Source organism: Nannobrachium achirus, assembly GCF_963921795.1.
Source record: "Nannobrachium achirus genome assembly, chromosome: 2".
Lineage (NCBI taxonomy): Eukaryota > Metazoa > Chordata > Actinopteri > Myctophiformes > Myctophidae > Nannobrachium > Nannobrachium achirus.
The window spans coordinates 39,539,135-39,557,652 of NC_137811.1; the positions used below are offsets into that span (position 1 = coordinate 39,539,135).

General features: G+C 39.5%; 2 protein-coding genes across 2 annotated transcripts; one reads left to right on the forward strand and one right to left on the reverse strand.

Moving 5' to 3' along the window:
• Positions 1-1,267: 1,267 nt before the first annotated feature.
• On the reverse strand, positions 1,268-13,008 carry ankmy2a (ankyrin repeat and MYND domain containing 2a). The gene is made up of 10 exons (XM_080745816.1): positions 12,837-13,008; positions 12,005-12,069; positions 10,589-10,727; positions 9,756-9,854; positions 8,400-8,560; positions 5,364-5,578; positions 4,673-4,808; positions 4,386-4,514; positions 3,911-4,040; positions 1,268-2,625 (listed from the first exon to the last, which is right to left on the reverse strand). Exons 1-10 carry the CDS (start codon positions 12,901-12,903, stop codon positions 2,486-2,488), a joined length of 1,281 nt encoding a protein of 426 aa, XP_080601942.1. The 5' UTR covers positions 12,904-13,008; the 3' UTR covers positions 1,268-2,485.
• A 1,055-nt stretch (positions 13,009-14,063) lies between these two features.
• Positions 14,064-17,794, forward strand: tspan13a (tetraspanin 13a). The gene is made up of 6 exons (XM_080720500.1): positions 14,064-14,160; positions 15,000-15,167; positions 16,303-16,383; positions 17,026-17,139; positions 17,249-17,365; positions 17,564-17,794. Exons 1-6 carry the CDS (start codon positions 14,098-14,100, stop codon positions 17,636-17,638), a joined length of 618 nt encoding a protein of 205 aa, XP_080576626.1. The 5' UTR covers positions 14,064-14,097; the 3' UTR covers positions 17,639-17,794.
• Positions 17,795-18,518: the final 724 nt, after the last annotated feature.

Sequence of the window (18,518 nt, forward strand, 5' to 3'; positions counted from 1 at the left end):
CCAAGAAAGAAAGGTCATGGTTGCACCGAGTCTGGAAAAGAGCCAGTGTGTGATGCAGACAATGGATGGATGTACTATATGCAGGTCATGTCTCTCTCATGGTGGCTGCTCCTCTGGGTTCAATTCACCTGTAACTTATAAATAGGCCTATTTTATAAAAAAAAAAGCACATTCCATTATTGTTAAATTAAAAATCTAAATTGCCTGCAAATGCATTAGAGCAGAACCGCAGTATGACTGTGACCTACAATATGATGAAATACGATTTGAACATTTCTTTTTTTGAAAGGTATATTGACAGAATGTGCAACTCAACAGCAGCATAATAAGTCATCACAGCACTTATACATGTTTAGCCATCAATTCTAGTGAAAGTATGCCCCCTTGTGGATACATATTATATTGTTGATGATTTATGATGCTGCTTGACTCACATCAGTGACAGTGAGTCAAATAATGTCCATAGGCTAAACCGCTGGGCAGTGTATTGATAAATTAAACCAATCAAGCTTGTCATGTCATTGATTCAAACCTGACACTGTGACATTCTTCCTAGCAGTGAACGGAAGCAGCAACCAACCACTCTGCCACAGGATGCCTGCACCATGACAACACACTTTCAGGTGTTCAGTCACCCACTCTCCTTTGCATTTCCCTTTAAAATGTCTAATTAACACCCCTAATGTCCTGACAAAGGTCAATGAGAAGAATGTGTGTATTATGAAGAAAAGTCTTAGGAGTTCTCATTGTGAGAATGATAACCTAACTTGCAATCTTGCGTCCATTTATAATAAATCCTGCACTTTATCTGACTATATCCTGGGGTTACTTGAAAGGAATACTGCACTTACTGCACAATATTTAGTAAAAAAGCATTGCAGATGCCATAGCACCCGAATATTTACTTTTAGAAAATATTCTAATTTTCTGAGATTGATCTATATAGTGTTAAGTCAAAATGTGTTTTGGTCTTATATAGGTATGCTATACTTTGTTTACCTTGTGTAATGTACTGTACAGTATTGTTTTTTTTTTGTTTTTGTTTTGTTTTGTTTTTGGGGGGGGGGGGGGGACTGTGGATGAAAATAGCATCATTGATAAGTCCATTGTATTTCTATTTACATCACATTGTTACGTATTTATCAGTAGCTATACAATGTCTGTCTGTCTAAATAAATGTGTCCCAATTTGATTGCCACAGTGTTAACTATTAATCAGACAGAAATTATCTAATATTGAGGTTGGCCTTTATTTAATTGTACTGAAACCACAAGCTCTGTAACATAGCTGGAAACCTAAATACAATCTAAGGTGAAGGGTTGGTTACTTCACCTTTTATCGAGAAGATCAGAATGGTGAAGGCCACATGCTTAAACGTGTCGGTTCTGATCTTACAAATTAAGTTATACCAATACTGCCAAGAACTAATTCCATGCAACTTGTGTGCCAAGTTGTGCCAGAACTCATCCTCAGCTATTGATTATTACACCTCAAAAAGTCTCTGCCCATTCACACCAGGCCCTTTCAGACATTCACATTCTAAATACGAGGTTGCTGTCATAACATAACATAAATGTGTTGATAATTAAATGGCAAAGCAAACCTATACAGCAGGGTTCCCCAATAGGCGGTCCACCAACCCGTCCAAAAAACAGTGCAGTGACTAGTGAAAGTTACAGGTATGGTCAGTGCGATATGAAACGTAAGCTTACCATAATCACAGTAATCCTTAATCATTTTCAATCATATTCAAGGGCTTTTGGAGAGAAATGAGATAGACTCCAGTCACCTTTAGAGCACTGCAGAGGGAAGGTTTGTGTGTGTCTGTGCCAGCTGATGCCGCCGCCTCCCGCAATGTTGTGGCCCTCGGCTTGGTACACTAGACATAATTCGGCCCTTGGGGAAAACTAATTAGGGAACCCTGCTATACAGTATATACAACTGCACATTTACACATAGCTTCTTTACAAACTACTACACAACGGTTGGGTTATTTAAGGCAGAATAACATTTCAAGGATGTGCAGAAGTAAATATTACTATACTTCATCAGATCACGTCCCCTGAAATTCTTCCAAATACTTTCAAAAATACATACACACAATCACACAATTGGTCTACAGATCTTTCACGTACAAAACAAAAAACATAATATATTATGAAATATATATATATACAGTACATATATGTATATATTTAAAAAATACAAGTTGACATAAGGTTCAAACCCTTAACTCTGTGCATTAGTGATTTTGTTTCATTTTACTTTGGTGGCAATGTCAGGACATATCAATAAGTCTGCCAGCCCATTTCTCACTGGACTATTCCAGGAGAGGGCGTTTTCCTTTCACCCTTTACACTGTGTCACACAGTGAGGGTTTTAGTCTCATGGACAGTTGGCTTCTATACAACTTTGAAGGAAAGAAAGTTGGGAATTGGCCACAGTGTTGTTCCCTTTTCTCATGCGTTTGCATGCACTCTGCTCCTCAGTTGTCAGAGGCTGGGATGGCAGCAGGGCTGGGGGTCTCCTCTGCGGGGGTCTGGAGGTCAGAGGAATCCTTGATTTGGGGATCCACCGATAAGTTCTGGATGGATTCTGTGGCCCCTTGCACCGCTTGGCTTTCTTCTGAATGAACAAATGAGTGAATAAACACGCATACAAATAAATGAACAGAACAGCCATGATCAAGACCTTCCTCAAATAACCTGAGGAAGGTCAATACCCTTTCGTTTCCTCCCAAAGACGGGCAGCAATGCTCGCCATTATTCACATGATGACAGATATGTATAAAAGGAGTTTACTTTAGGTAAGCTTGGGTTTTTTACAGGCGATCAAATTAACCTTTGATGCTAAAGAACTTGATAATGACAAGTGAATAATAAAAGCAAATCAAAGGTTTGTATTTGAGCCAATTGAGTGACTTGAAGTTAAATGGAATACATTTTCAAGGGCCTGCATCCACCCCATATCTTACAGATTTGACTGTCTGTAAAATCAAGTTAACATGGATGGTAAATATACAAAACAGAAATTTAGATGTGGTTCAATGATATGATGATCAGAATATGAATAACTACCAAATACCCAGTTATGACCACATAGCTCAGCTTCTGTCAACTATAGACCTAATAAACAGTACCCGTAAGACACCCTAAGGCAGGGGTTTTCAAAGTGGGTGACGGGGCACCCTGGGGTGCCGCGACGGCAGTCCAGGGGTGCCGCGAGATCATTTGATAATATTTGGAATTTATTTGGAACACTTGAAAAAATATTTGTCATTTTAAACTTGAAGTACAAAGTTATTTTCAGTCAGTTCTAACCAAAATGGCTGTTATCTCAACGTTTTCCTCGCAACATAATCACTAAAATATCGTCACTGTCGGGCAGAAACCTTGTATCTCCAAGTTTCAAATGTGTACGTCTTTTGGTAAAGTAAAGCCCTGCTTCATCATACAAGACTGTCGCACAAAACTAGTGAAAACAGCCAATCTACAAGCACACAACGCCTCGCGATGCGAGGCGTTGTGTGCTTGTAGATCTGCTGTTTTCACTAATTTAGTACATTTTATAGATGATAAATACAAAACGAACGGTTTTGTTTCCACCCGACAACGATGGTATGCTGTAAATATAAGGTGCTGGTAGTGAAAATGATAATGTAGGGGTGCCTCGGATTAAAAAGAAATATTTATGGGGTGCCCCGAGACAAAAAGGTTTGGGAACCCCTGCCCTAAGGGAACTGAAACAACAGAGACGCACAGAACATATATGGGCATTCCCAGATATAGGCTTAATATTGATGACATCAGGGATCTTGGCCATATATGGAGCGTGACACGAGCCGTGATGCACGGATGGATGGACATGATCTGCAGGTTTTCATACAAAATGCGACCTACGGTCACAATACCTTTGCTGAGTTGTTCTCGGAGCTTTGCCGATTCTGCCTCTTGCTTCAGTCTCTGCTCCAGGAGCGCCTTGCAGACCTTCTTATGGGTGAACCAGTGCATTTTCTGGCAAGATTGGTCACAGTAGATCACCTGGAGAGTGGAGACAAACAAAAAGACAGTGTTAGTTGCACGTGCCACGTGTTATGAGATTATATCTTTGCCGCGTCACACTGCTGCACATCCACGTATAAATCAAGATATTTTAAGAGGCGCAGCATTTTGTCACTAGACCTTTCTCAGTAAAGAGTCTTGGATACAAGTAAAAACTCTGTTGGATTCTGTTCTTTTTTTCAAATGACTCAGAAAAAAGGGTGTCCAATATGTGCATTCCATGGAGTGCTCCAATAGCGTTTCGCCTCTGACGTTAGTTGTGTACGTTTGTAATGTATGAGAGCAGACATGGCATTGCTACAGTAGTACATGTTTGAGACATACCATTTTACACACGGAGCATCTCTTCTCAGCCCCCTTCTCACCACACGAAGTGCAGAACTCGGAGTCCATGAAGCCCACCTGGCCTGTGATAGCCTGCGTCAGGACTGAGATAGCTGTGGGGTCGTTGCCCTACAAGGACAGAAACATCAGCTGGGTCTTAACCAGTAAATTACACGTTTGCACTAATGCAACACCTATGTGTGTTACAGAAGAAATAAATCAAGGAACCGAATAGTAATTAAACGGGAAAAAAAAAATAATAATAATAATAAAAATAAAATACTCACAATCTCCACAGGGGCAATACTCCGCACCAGCTGCTGCAGTAGAGTGGCATCAGAGTAGGGGAATTTGCGGATGCACTCTCTGACAAACTTCTCCTGAAACACTGGGAAGCCGTCACTCTCCCGGCCCTTCAACAAACTGTGACGTAAGAAATAAGAAGGCTGCATTTAGAATGATCTTGTGTTGTGCTGACAAAAAAAGAATAATAATTACAATTATCTGTGTAGAAGGGGCGGCAGTGGCTCGGGAGGTAGAGTGGAAGGTTCCCAGTTCGAGTTCTTGATTAACTGCCGACAACAAGGCGCCTCGTCAAACTCTTTGATGTTGCAGAGTGCCGTCGACGAGATTGACATGTTGATAAAGGTTTGATAAACCGTAGCTTGCGGTCTGCGGCACCCGCGACAACTCAAATTCCCATAATGCAACGGGAGACAACTCAATCAGGAAATCCGGTTTTGCATACAGGCCAATGTTATGAAATTCAGAAAAATGTATTTATCTTGTAATCTAAAGCCAGATCACGTTCTTGTTTAAAACAAGCCCTTCTCTACCGACCGACCGGTTGCCAAATTTCTGTTCTAGGTGAAAGAAAATATGATCGTAGCGAGTAATCGGTTTACAATTGGACCGGTGGTGGTTCTTTGATAAGGAATACACAACACGACATTCTGTCGTCAAACACTCATGTTCTACCTCTTGATGAGGCCATCCAGCTTGTCTTCACGGTCCTTGAGGAAGGAGGCACATTTGCCCAGCACACAACTGATGAAGTGCATCTTCAAGGCCAGCACCTCGTTCATGTCCTGCTGTTTGACACACTTCTCACAGATGAGCTCCATCACTCGCCGACACTTCTCCAGAGCCTCCACCTCTGCCAGCAGTGGGTTCTCCTTCACTAGCAACACCATCTGGGTTGGAGGAGGAGACCAGAGCCAGTATCAACAAAAACGCCAAATAACAGTAAATGCTATATCCTCACCAATATATATTGAATATGCAACATTATTATGGACTATGTCAAGTTAATGAAGTAGCCTCTCTCTGTCTGCCTGTGTGTGTACCCAGATCTTAAACAAATTTCCCCATACCCAAATTCTCCAAATTGGAGTATGGTTTCACCCAGATCCGAGTCCCAGTTAAAAACTAAGTTAACGTTAAAAATAAGGGCCCGGACCGCTGGCCTAGCGGTCCAGGCACCTATGCAGCCTGACAGCATGTCACGGGTTCGAGTCGCCGATCCCGGCCATCATTGCTGTGTTACTTCCCATCTCTCTCTCTCTCTCCCCATTTCCTGTCATTATACTATCAATAAAGGCTAAAAAAAAGCAAAAGACTTTTTTTTTTTTTTTTTACTGTGGAATTGCACAAATGTTTTGGCACTGATGTGATCGGTCCAGCAGTTTGCGAGAATAGATCCAGTCCAGACAGACATACACACAGACAGACCCTCTTCTAGATGGCTAGCCTCCTACAGAGCCATGCCGTAAAACATATAGTATATGATATACCTGTACTGTATATTACCTGGAGGATACATCAGTCAGGTTCTAGTAAAATGCTAATAAACGTGTTTGGCGACTATGGTGAGTCGGGGATTCTTGCAGAGCCAGATACTGCAATGTCAGAATTGCACAGAATAAAGGCGGCGCTGGAGCAACACGGATGATTGGAGCCTTTTATTTTAATAACAGGGTGCAAACTGCAAATAAAATAAAATCATCTTTATCAAATTACATCTTTATCAAAAGACCTGACCTAACCCTACTTTGAATTTGAAACAGACTTTTTTTGTTGCTTTGCACTCAGTTATGAAAGTAAAAGGCTCAAATCATACCAGTTGCTCCAGCGCCTTCTTTATTAACCCATTTAGGCCTAGAATTAGAAGGATTCAAAAGACACTTATAGAATCGGGTCAAAATTCTAATCTTCACGACTTTTCAAAAATAGCAGATCTACGAGCTCGCAGCGCGGCACTCGGTGCCGCGCTGTGAGCTTGTATATCTGCTATTTTTCAATAGTTAAAGCATAAAATAATGATACACAAAATGTGTACCCGTTCTAAATGGGTTAAACTACAGTACGTGTGACCGCTCCTGAGACAAACCGGATCAGCCCGATTTCAGCATGACGTGCGGTGGAATATTCCTTTAGACAGAACTGCACTCTTTAGTCTTTCTAGATCTAAAAGCATGTTGTTGTTTTTTTGGGGGTTTTTTTTGTGACCAAGGAGCACGTTTCCTCATTTCCTCTTTCTACCGTGGACCTGCTTGCAGCCAGTGTGCACTGTAGATAACAAGCTAGCCAACTAACATTAGCTAGCCCAATGCATAGGTTATTGTCAAGTGATTGATTGATTATTTTATTAGACAAAGATGGAGTACAAGTATAGTAAAAACAATTGAAATGTAGTACACTACAAGTACAGTTAAACACCCTGCCTAAAAGGAACATCTCAAATGAGATTTTTTACAGTCTTTTTTTTTTACGTTGAAAGCCCTCTGTATTTAATTCATGGACATAATAAATAGCAAGCAAAAAGCAAAAACAATAATAACATAATAACATTCAATAATATCGCAGTTATAAAAACACTATATGTACAGTAACTACTATGTACAATTTTGAAACAGATGATATAGCCTATTCTGTCCACCATGGTTTGCCAACTCAAACAGTACATCTCTCATTGCACAAGAAAGACCATTGGCTGATCTGCACCGACAAAGAACCCACTACAGAAACAGTCTGACAACATTATAGAGCATCACGGCATGTAACACAACACAAGGACAACAGCAAGAGAAGAAGGTGGCAAAGTGGTGGAGAATGTGGGTGGGTCATGAAGGACAGAGAGGAGGATGTTCCTGAGGAGGAAATATTTAGCGGTTGGATGCAGAGCAGCAAAAAGAAGTATCAAAAGGCATGAGGAAGAAAAGGAGAAACATGTTGTCACGGGGCAGCCCCTATAATAGAGTATCAAAGCCCTGACGTCAGTCCATTATCCCCCGGATCACGGAAGTATTTTTCCATTGAAAATACCATAGGGTTATCTTAGCATCGTGTCATAAGAACGGTGTTACTAAAAACAAAATCAGCCCAATTCTGTCAGGTATCTGTCGTGTTACTCGTATGATATTGAGTTACATATGATAACGTCTGTGTTCTGAGAAAATGTTATTTAATATATTTTTACTTTGGCTAAATTTGTATGTCAGTTGATGTTTCATATTATCCATAGGAGTAAATCACTGGGCTTGTTTGTTTATTTTTGGAACACCACGATACTATTGAGACATTACGGTATTTTCAATGGAAAAAATAGCTCTGAGACCCAGGTGGATAGTAGTCTGACAGGTGGATAGTGGTCTGAAAGTTCAAAACACAAAATTGATTTGGATCCCGGGCATTTAACCTATTTGGGCGGGAACCCCCAAATAGGTTTTTTTTTGCGTGCGTGCGTGCGTGCGTATGCAGTGTCCCAGATGAACGTGTATAGGGCATGGGCAGCCCGTAACACGTGTCTAGTGGTAGTTCTAGTTTTTTTTGCCTACTTAAAGAGCAAAAGTAATATGTCCTGATACTACAAAATATTAACAATATGACATGTTGGTTTATGGCATAGTACTCAACATATAATACCAATAACTGTTGTTTATTGCGCTGCGGCTATTTTCTTGTGCGTGAACCACCCCGGAGAAGCATGCAGCCTAGATGGAAGACTGGTCTTACCTTGACAGGGTTGAGGTTGGTGCTCATGATGATCTTGTGGAGGGGCCCAGACAGCTTGGAAGGCAGCTTGGGCTCTTTCTCCAGCCCCTGGCGCTTGGTGTAATAGTCTAGTCTCGCCCGGGAGAAGAAGTTGTTGATCACGGTAACACAATCGTGCTGCCCTGAGGAGAGAGTAGATAGACTGATGCATAAAACTAGGTGCAATTCCATTCTACTCTTATTCTACATTGGAGTACTGAATAAGGAACGGCCATTATATACTTACATTACGTAGCTGCGTAACTACCACGCAGCTACGTAACGTAGGTACGTAACTAAGGATATTCTAGAAGCTTGCTATGCTAGAAGCGTACGTTATCTTCTCATTAATAGATTAGATTCTAGTGATCAACAGACTAACTAGATTATATTCTTTTGCAGCTATTTTTATTTATTCATACCACGATGCCTTTGTTGTGTATACACTGGCTGTAATAACTCCAGGAGAAAGCCTTCTTTGCGCTAAAGAAGTTAAGCTAAAAGCGTAGTAACCGGAAATTTCTACGTCGCCAACGGATTTCCACGTTCCGTATATCCACAGATTCCACACCAAGGAATGACTAATCACTAGGCAAGTAAATTTGGGTAGTGTATATAATGGAATATGAATGGATATATATTCTGTTTCACAGGACACTTGTACATAGTATAACTAATTTAGCTGAAAATGCTCTAACAACTGTTCATTTTATATTCAAGACATGCCATTTCAACTTGAAGTGAAATTCCCCATTGAAGTGTATGAGGGCGAGGCTGACTAGAGGGCAGGCCAGAGAGTTCATTGACCATACATCACTGATCACATGACCCCAGAAATGTATTCACCAGTTCTAGGGGACCTTTTATCCTATTTCCCCACATCATGTCAAAAGGTATATTAATGACATTTTGTCATAGTGTAATGTTAAAAATGAGCAGCATTCCCATTTAGGGCTACAAATAGGGCCGTCGTTGACAATACATTTCTGTTTGGCTTTTCGGCTTTGAAGTTGCACATGGCAGATATGACACATAACCTAAACATACAAAGAAATGACTGAAATATTTGACAACATTGATAGTGGAAATAGGCGATCTACAAGCTCACAATGCGTTGCATCGCGATCCGTTGTGAGCTTGTAGATCTGCTATTTTTGAAAACGCTTGAAAATAAATGAAACATCTTCAACATGGAAACGATTATGATGATTATGACAAAATAATTGCGATTATGTAATAATTTTGACAGGCCTAGCTACAAACAGGGTTTGGTCCACCCACCGCCCTACACACCTTTGCTTGTGTGTGCGCCGCGCAATACTGTTCAGAGTGACATACCTACAAAAGCAGCCATCTGAGCAGCAGTCCTCCCGACCGAGTTCACAACGTCTGTCTCTGCCCCCGCATCCAACATCATCCATGTGATGTCAGTTTTCCCTGCAGGCACAGAAGGGCAGGTAACAACACGCACACCCTGACCCAATCTATTGGCTCTCTTAACGGGTAAAATAAGTTAGGCTATTTATTCCAAAAACACCCAAAATAACTAAAATATCAGTTATGCTTACTCTTACAAAAAAGGTGACTACATTTCAAAGCATTAAGTACATTCTAATACACACATGTATCAAACTCTATAGCATTTTTAAAGCAACTGTTCAACATACTGTAGTATTTAAAAGTGATCTTTCTTAAACATTGTTTTTTGTTGTTAAGAATCTACATTTTGTTCAGTAAATGGGTTCTCCCCATCTCTATAGTAAATAGATAATAATTGTTCAGGTGGAATACACATTTCATCCAATTAGGTAAGAGAACCCCACAAAGATAATTTAGTAACCACCTACCAGTGACATCATCGTTAGGCAGGTTTTTTTTATTCAAACAAGATTTATTTTTTGTATTCATTTGAGAACAATGGCTTCCATTATAGCATGCTAACTTTCTAGGAAAATAAAGCCTGCACTTTCTATTGGCTTGGATTCCCCATTGATGAGGTCACTGGTAGGCGGGTTTCTAAACTGTCCATAGCCCTCCTCTGAGACACAGAGTGAGTACCATTTATCAGAGCATTAGTCGATTAGTGAGGACGAATTCTATGAAGACAGGTTGAAAATGGGGGAAGTCGTCCATTAAGAGACTAACTATATCCCTCTCAACAACAACAGTACCTGATAGGCCAGCGAACATCAGCGCTGTGTACCCATGCTCATGTTCATTACAGTTCACGTCACCTCCATGTTGCAGGAGCAGTTTACACATGTCTGCCTTTCCCTTATAGGCAGCATGCATGAGAGGCGTCATTCCATTCTGCGGAGGAGACCCAATAGCTGTCATTAAACTGTGCACATTAACACCATTTGCATGTAACATGCACAGGCTCACAAAAGTAGACATTAGAATGTATTATGCTTGATGGAAGTTATATATGGAAAATGGAACATGCATCCAAACTAGTAAATAATGAGAAATGTCAGACTAGTGAAAGAGGTCAACTCAGTCAGACCAAGTGCAGATGACTAGGTTCAGACTCAAGTCTACTTTTTTCATTGTACCATTATTCGACTCTTACCTCTACATATTCTGTGTTTCATGTTGTTGCTATGATAAGATATTAATTTCCCCACGTCAATAAAAAAGTTCTGTCTGTCTATCAGATGCAACACTGCTTTTCAATAGGGTTGGCTTTATGGAAATTAGCCATCTTGAAGTATTGGGATTAGCCATTTCATTGGATAAACCCTCCTAGGGTTTCTTTTCCTTGCTAGGAAAGAAGTAGTGTACTACTACTATGTAATATGTATACTGTTACCGTATATGATTCCTGTTGTGCAAATCAATAAATCAAATCAATTAAGAGTAGACTAAGGTTTCTACAGAATTATGCTGCAGGATAAGAAACTTAGATGAGTCAGTTAACATCTGATTTTGACAGGCATTATTAGACTAACAGAGAGACCCAACTCATAAGGACCACCTCTAAAGCCCTTCTGTCTCTTGGCTACCCCCTTTTTGTCACACAAAGCCGTTGCTTGCCATCATCATAATAAAAACATTGCAACAACATCACTAGACTGTATTAAATGCACGCAAGAATAAGAGTCAGGCGGGCTACCCAAGTGTGGGAAATACTGAGGAACAAAGGGAGTAATATGTATTCCAAGATTACATTGCGCAAACTGACATTAGCCTAAATGTCTATACTATAATAGACACTGTCTAGATCAGTGGTTCCCAATCTTTTTAGACTATGACCCAAAAGAGAAATGAGACGTTTGCCTGGAAAATAGCAGATCTACATGATCTGCATGATCTGCTGATCACTACTTCTTAAACATTTGTTTTTTAATATATGGAATTTCTTCGATTTTTTATTTCATTTATTCATGAAATGACTTAGAAAAATCATTGACATTTTCTTAATCATGACAGATTTAGCTTTTTTTGGAAATGTTTTGAAATAATAATTAAAAACAAAATGTAGGAAACATCAAATTAAGGGACCCATAAAAATGTGTCCGCGACCCACAAATGGGTTCCGACCCAGTGTTTGGAAAACAGTGGTCTAGATGAGCTTTTGTTTTTACCTCATCCAAGCAGTTGACTCTGACATCTTTACAGCCCAGGAGTCTTGAGGCCTCTTGAACATTACCTGAAACAAACAATATGAATTATTGTTGCATGCATTTGAAATCAATATGCCAGTGGTGCATGCTTACCAAAGAAGCACAGTCAATGAGAGATATTGAAATATACACTTGTTGTTCAATTTTGGCATTTACAGTAGCTAGCCTTGGAAGGAGTGTATCATATCATGCAAATGTCAAAATCAATCAATTACATCCATGGTAGTCTCTTATTCTAGAGTCTAGACCCAAGGCTAGAATTTGGCCCGGTCCTGTTATTAATCACCAAGACAGTGAATGGGGAGGTCACAGATGGGACTATAGCTATATAGATTCTTATTATTTAGATCAGTGGTTCCTTGAGAGGCAGATGGTCCCAAGACTCCCAATCTAAATGATGGAGAGTTGGTAACCAAATGGACGCTTTTGGATTCATTGTATTGTATGCTCTCAAGAGTTACATTATTGTTAAACATCTGCATTACTCAATTTACAAGTCTACACAACTAGAGAATGTAGAAGAGCTGTAATTGTTATGTTTTGCCTGTCGTCTCTCCCACTGTCCACTGACAAAGTTGTGGGTCTGAGAGGCTTAATCTCATTAAACGGTGGTCCGTGGCTCAAATGCCGAATAAATAATGGACCTTGACATGAAAAGGGTTGAAAACCACAGACAGTGAATGGGGGGAGGTCACAGATGGGTTTGTAGTTTTCTAATTCTTATTAGATTTATGCAGCCATGCAGATGGCATGCACTCATGCAATGCCACTAGCATTAGCAAAAGAGGCTTACCTGCAGTAATGACCTGAAACAATTCCTTTTCGGAGGCGGATAAGTCTCCCTTCTTTGGAGCAGACATGCTGCTTATAACTATACGTACAGCCTAGGAGACTATAACAGCGCGAAATAAAATAAAGCACTCCAAATTAAACGTAAAATGTGTTTTGTTGTGTGTGTGTGCTGTGGTGGCTGTGGTGGAAGCTCATGTTCGAGGCACAGCGCACAGCAGGCATTGGTTTGGTCCGTACCATCATTTAAAGGGGTGACAACCTATCCCAGTGACTTCAAACATCTCGGTCATCAACCAGGACTCATCTTAAAATGTTAATCTTTAAAATCTATATAAAAATATAGATATGATACATTCCAAAATAATACAGCTAAGCACTATTTCAAACTCTATCACTATATTAACAGACCCCCCCCCCTCTCATTTTTAAGTTTAGTTCGTTCCACGGAAGTCCAGAAAGTTCAGTTTCAGTTGTTTTTTTCTCTTTGCGTGTTGCTGATCCGGCCTGGGTCTGGAGCGGATACGGAAACGATGCTTTCATGCATGTGTGTGTGCAGAACTACCGGATACGGTAGGCGGGCGCTTGACCGGATCAGAGCACTGAGTAGTTACAGAAACCAGGCTTTTCCACAGCCTGCTATTAGTTGTACCTGCGCACCGTTTTTAAAGGCTTATTATTGTCATTCTTTAGACAACTTAAAACGTTGTACAAACACTAAAGCTATGAAAACCATAAGAATATGTGAAGAATAAGGTATTTGCCTAAACCTAACGTTTATATAACCTTAATCTTATCATTTTCTTCTTTCTTTCTTTAATTTGTCCAATATTTCGTTTTTCCATTGTTCTAGCATTTTGTCCTGTTATTGTCTTTATTTAAAAAAAAAAGGATTAAAAACGCGCAGTCTAATTGATTGATTGAATATTTATTTTTATTTGTTATTTTTACTCGAACTAAAGCATGTACAAAAACGACAAATTACAATTAAATGAACACATATACCCTCTCAGGTTACTTACTGACCCTTCTAATTGGACCCCAGGTGGCCCCTGGACCAGACCTTGAGAAACAGTGTACCAAGACGTAAGCGACACCTTTGGTGTAACTGTCCAATCAGCGTGCAGCATCGCCTACGGCAATGCCCCATGGATTGTATCCACCTGTTGCATGCATCGCACAATGTGCTTCAGTCTGATAGTGTAGTGTACGTGTTGAGGAGTGTGTTAGCAGCTGGAGATAAGCGGGCTTCCCAACGAGCGACCATGGTTTGTGGTGGATACACTTGCACCAGGAATTCTCTGTGTGCTCTCAACATATTGTATGTTGTAAGTAAACTATCCATTTTGTTACCCATATTTATATACTGTTAACTTCTAGACGGCCTGAAGCAGTGGTGGGAAAAGTACTAAATTTTATTCTTTAGTAAAAGTATCAATACTGCAATGTAGAAATACTCTGTTACAAGTAAAAGTCTGGAATTCAAAATGTACTTGAGTAAAAAAAAGTACAAAAGTATTGGCATCAAAAAGTACTTAAAGCACCAAAAGTAGGTCTTACTAACGAATGTTTGACAATAGCAGATCTACAAGCTCACAAGATCGTCTATTTTCAAATAAGTGGTTAATGTATGTTTTATCTGCAAAGTAACGAGTAACTGAAGTTTCTTTTAATTTTAGGATTTAAAGTATAATATTTGCCTCTCAGATGTAGTGGAGTAGAAGTAAAAGTACTGAAAACTGTAAATACTCGTACAAAACACATACAAAAACCTCAAATTGTACTTAGAGGAGGACTTTGCCCACAACCCTCCAATGAGGAAAAAAGAAAAGAAAAGCTATTTTTTTTGTGAGGACCAATTATATGAAGATAGGTTGAAAAGTGGTGAAGTACTCCTTTAAGTAAATGTACTACTTTACACCACTGCATACTAGGATCTGTGATCAGGATGCTCAGGCATTGGGGTTAATGAATAATACGGCAGGTGTGTATTTTATTAGATTAAATATAACCAGCAAAGTAAATGTGTCAAACCGTATGACTGCACGTGCCTACTGCAAGCCATATGGTGTTTTGGAATAAATTGTCTATTTTGTCTAGTGTTTTTCTTTACTTTTTAAATGGTTTTAACAGATTTCTTTCATCGCCCATGTTGTTTTGGTCTCAGGTGGTGAGCCTGCTGTTGATGGGAGTGGCGGCGTGGGGGAAATGGTTCGGCCTGGTGTCCAGCATCAGGGTGGTGGCAGGGGTTCTGGGTGTGGGCGCCTTCCTGTTTTTGGTCGCCTTCGTGGGCCTCTGTGGAGCTCTGAATCACCACCAAGTCTTTCTCTTTTTTGTATCCTTCATCTTATTTGCCTTAGACGGTTGTGTGTGTAGTTGTAGGAGCACATTAATTAAGCAGCAAGTCATTATGTGCTTTTGTTCATTCTTTTGCAAGAGACTAGTCGTGTAGTTTTACAATTGAGGCATTTAGCAGACACTTAATCCAGAGCAATTTACAGTAAGCAAGAACGACACATCAAATGCATATAAATAGTCATCTAGGATCATCAGTCTAACAGTAGAACATCCGAAGAAGTCAATAATCTGTACTGAACAATACACACTATAATAGGATGCCAGGTCAACAATGATCTGGCATCTGTCTACATAACATGCTATCTAAACCACTAACCACTTTGATAGGTATTTTACCTTTGGCATGTACCGGTAATTAAGACAAGAATAAATACAGTTTTCCCAAAGATGAATTAATCCACACAAGAAAGATTCCACACAAGTGTATCTCCGTTTTCTCTTACTGTATATTAAATCAAAAGTCAGAATACAAAAATGTCCAGTGTTCAATAATCATTTCTCTATACAATGCATAATTCATTTCACTAATATAGTTTGAGGAACAGAATGGTTATGCATTTTCATTGGACAGTCAAACATAATAATGGATCAGAAGATGGTCAGGTGACTGAGTCTCGTGAGCTCAGTAGCAAGGACATGTTTTGTCTTTCTCCTTTTCCTTTATCCAAGTCAGTGTCTGAACATTTTGACATTTAGCTGGTCACCTCCTTTGCACAGACCTGCAGTTAACGAGATCTCAGCTCATCTATCAGTCATATTGTTCCAAAACAGAATGTCACTTGACACTTCTAACACATAAGGTGGTGTCTAATAGTTATTATATAAACTAGATATTAAAATGTAATTTTATTCAGCAGGTCAGGTTTTAAGACATTTTAATTGCAGAAATTCTAGGGCTTAATTGTCATGTCCTTAGTACAAAATAAAATTCTGCTCTAGTCCTCTCCTTGGCTTGAATGCCTATGTCTTATTATGTTCTGTGACTGTTACATCATCATTTGGATGTAATGCAGAACAACAGGAATCTTGATATTTGATAGGGTGCCATCATGGCTCTCACCTTCTGAATCTTGTACTCTATTATTCTTTTTATTGTCCTTAACTGAGCCTAGTACATGATTGTCCTGTTCATGGTGTTTGTAGTGCAGTTCTCTGTGTCCTGTGCGTGTCTGACTATCAATAAAGAGCAACAGGTATGTGTTCTCAATCAATATGAAAATATAACTATTAAATACTGTTTTATTGTCTTCCACCATTTTATTGGTAGCCTTCCAAAGAATGTTTGGATACACAGATTTAGATGTAGTATGTGCGCAGATGGGCTGTGAATATTCAGCTGTGTTAAATACATTTTGTTTCTGTTTGTTTAAACCCAGATATATGTGTATATAGTCTACATCTGTGATCATAAACTGAAGAAAGGTTTGGGATATTGAAAAAATGAATTTCTATGCTTTCCAGAAGAGATTGACAACAGATGTTTTACACTTAGGAGATATGCACGTAGAGGGCTACTTGGTTGATTTTTAACCTCAATCCTGTTCTGTAACTTCTGACTGAAAACAATTTCCCAGTGTCTCTTGGGAGATCACCTTCAAGGCTCAGGTAAAACTATGTCAAAAATCATCCGGCGGAGAGTATGTGTTGCATACGCAAGTTTTTCAAGACACCGCGATTTCTAACTTTTCACTTCCTCACAATGGGAAAGATAGGATTCAGGTTAAAGAAATCTGTGAAGTAGCCCTTTTAAATGAGTTCTTACGTTTTTAATTATTATTAACATTATTAAAAATTAATTATTTGGTCTCTCCTCTCTGATTTTTGTTCACCCATAGGACCGCCTCTTGGAGAGTGGATGGAACAGATCATTGAACACCCAGAGAGATGTGGAGAAGACGCTTAACTGCTGTGGCTATACTCATGTGGACGTTAATGGCACATGTGCTGCTGTAAGTTCCCAATGGATCATTTGTTTGTGTGTCATTAGCAGAAACTTGACCTCAAGTAACACATAGATGCTTACAATGGCTGCATTTCTACCTTCATTTCCTTCTGTAGACTTGTTTCCATGACAGCCAGCACCCTTGTGCCACCTGTTCAGTAACCATCGAGAAGTATGCTGGGGCGGTTTTGCAGTTTGTGGGCGGAGTTGGACTCTTCTTTAGCTTTACAGAGGTGAGTAAACTGCCATGTTGACAAAGCAAACTGGGTTTTGGTGCAAAACATTCCTGGTGGGGGCTGTGGTGTGCTCATGTAAGCTGTTGATCAAATAGGTGTTGATTAGCATTAGCAGTTTTGTCATTTCTTTTGTGCTACTATACAGAGTTATTTCCATACACTCTTAACATAAGGATTCTCTACACATTGTTTCAGATGCTGGGAGTTTGGCTAACTCACAGATACAGAAATATGAAGGATCCTCGTTCGAGCCCTGAGGCCTTTCTGTGACATTTAAGGTCTTAATAAACCAAATCTTGCATTTCTGTGTAATTGATATTTTTGTACTCTCTGAATCATACACTTTTTAAATATTAGACTTAGTGCTGCTAATTGCTTATCAGTTAAGTCATTTGGGATTAATTTGGAACGGCCTCTCCCAAATTGGACAACTACCACTTTAAATCCTAATCTGACTCAAAGCGACAGACGTTGAGAATGCCTGTATGCAAACACACACACACACACACACACACACACACACACACCTTGTGCAAATAGAGTGCAGAGAAGATCATGTTTCAGGATTAGCTTTGGACTGTTTAAGGCTGTGCATGCATTTCGTAACCACTCAGTGGTGTCTTTTGTTTAAAGTGCAATGGCTGTCACAGAGATGCAAACCCAGCTTCCACTGCTTTTAACTCAACATTGTATTTCCCCTGTAAATATATTCGGTGTTAATGTTTCAGAGTAACTCAGGATATTACTGTGTAGAGTTCAATACAGTAGTAGAAACTCAGTCACTTAAAGGGATAGTTCACCCCCAAAATGACTTTTTCTATCGATTACTCACCCCATGGAGACTTTTCTTTTTGTCGCATTCAAAGCCAATAATTTGAGGAGACTATTTGTGTCTCCATAGCAAATCAGGCTCTTTGTGTCTCCATAGGGAACTACTGCTGATCACCAAATTATCATTTTAGGAATGCGACAAAAACAAAATAATAGTATCCATATTCAAGTATCCATTGGGTAAGTATTCAATAGAAAAAACATCCCTTTAAAGAATTGGACCGTATAAAAAAAACAAGCAGTAGTTGTTGATTCATACAGCATCAGACAAATTTTAATTGGCTAATGGCTTCATTAATGCTGTATGTCTAAAAACTAG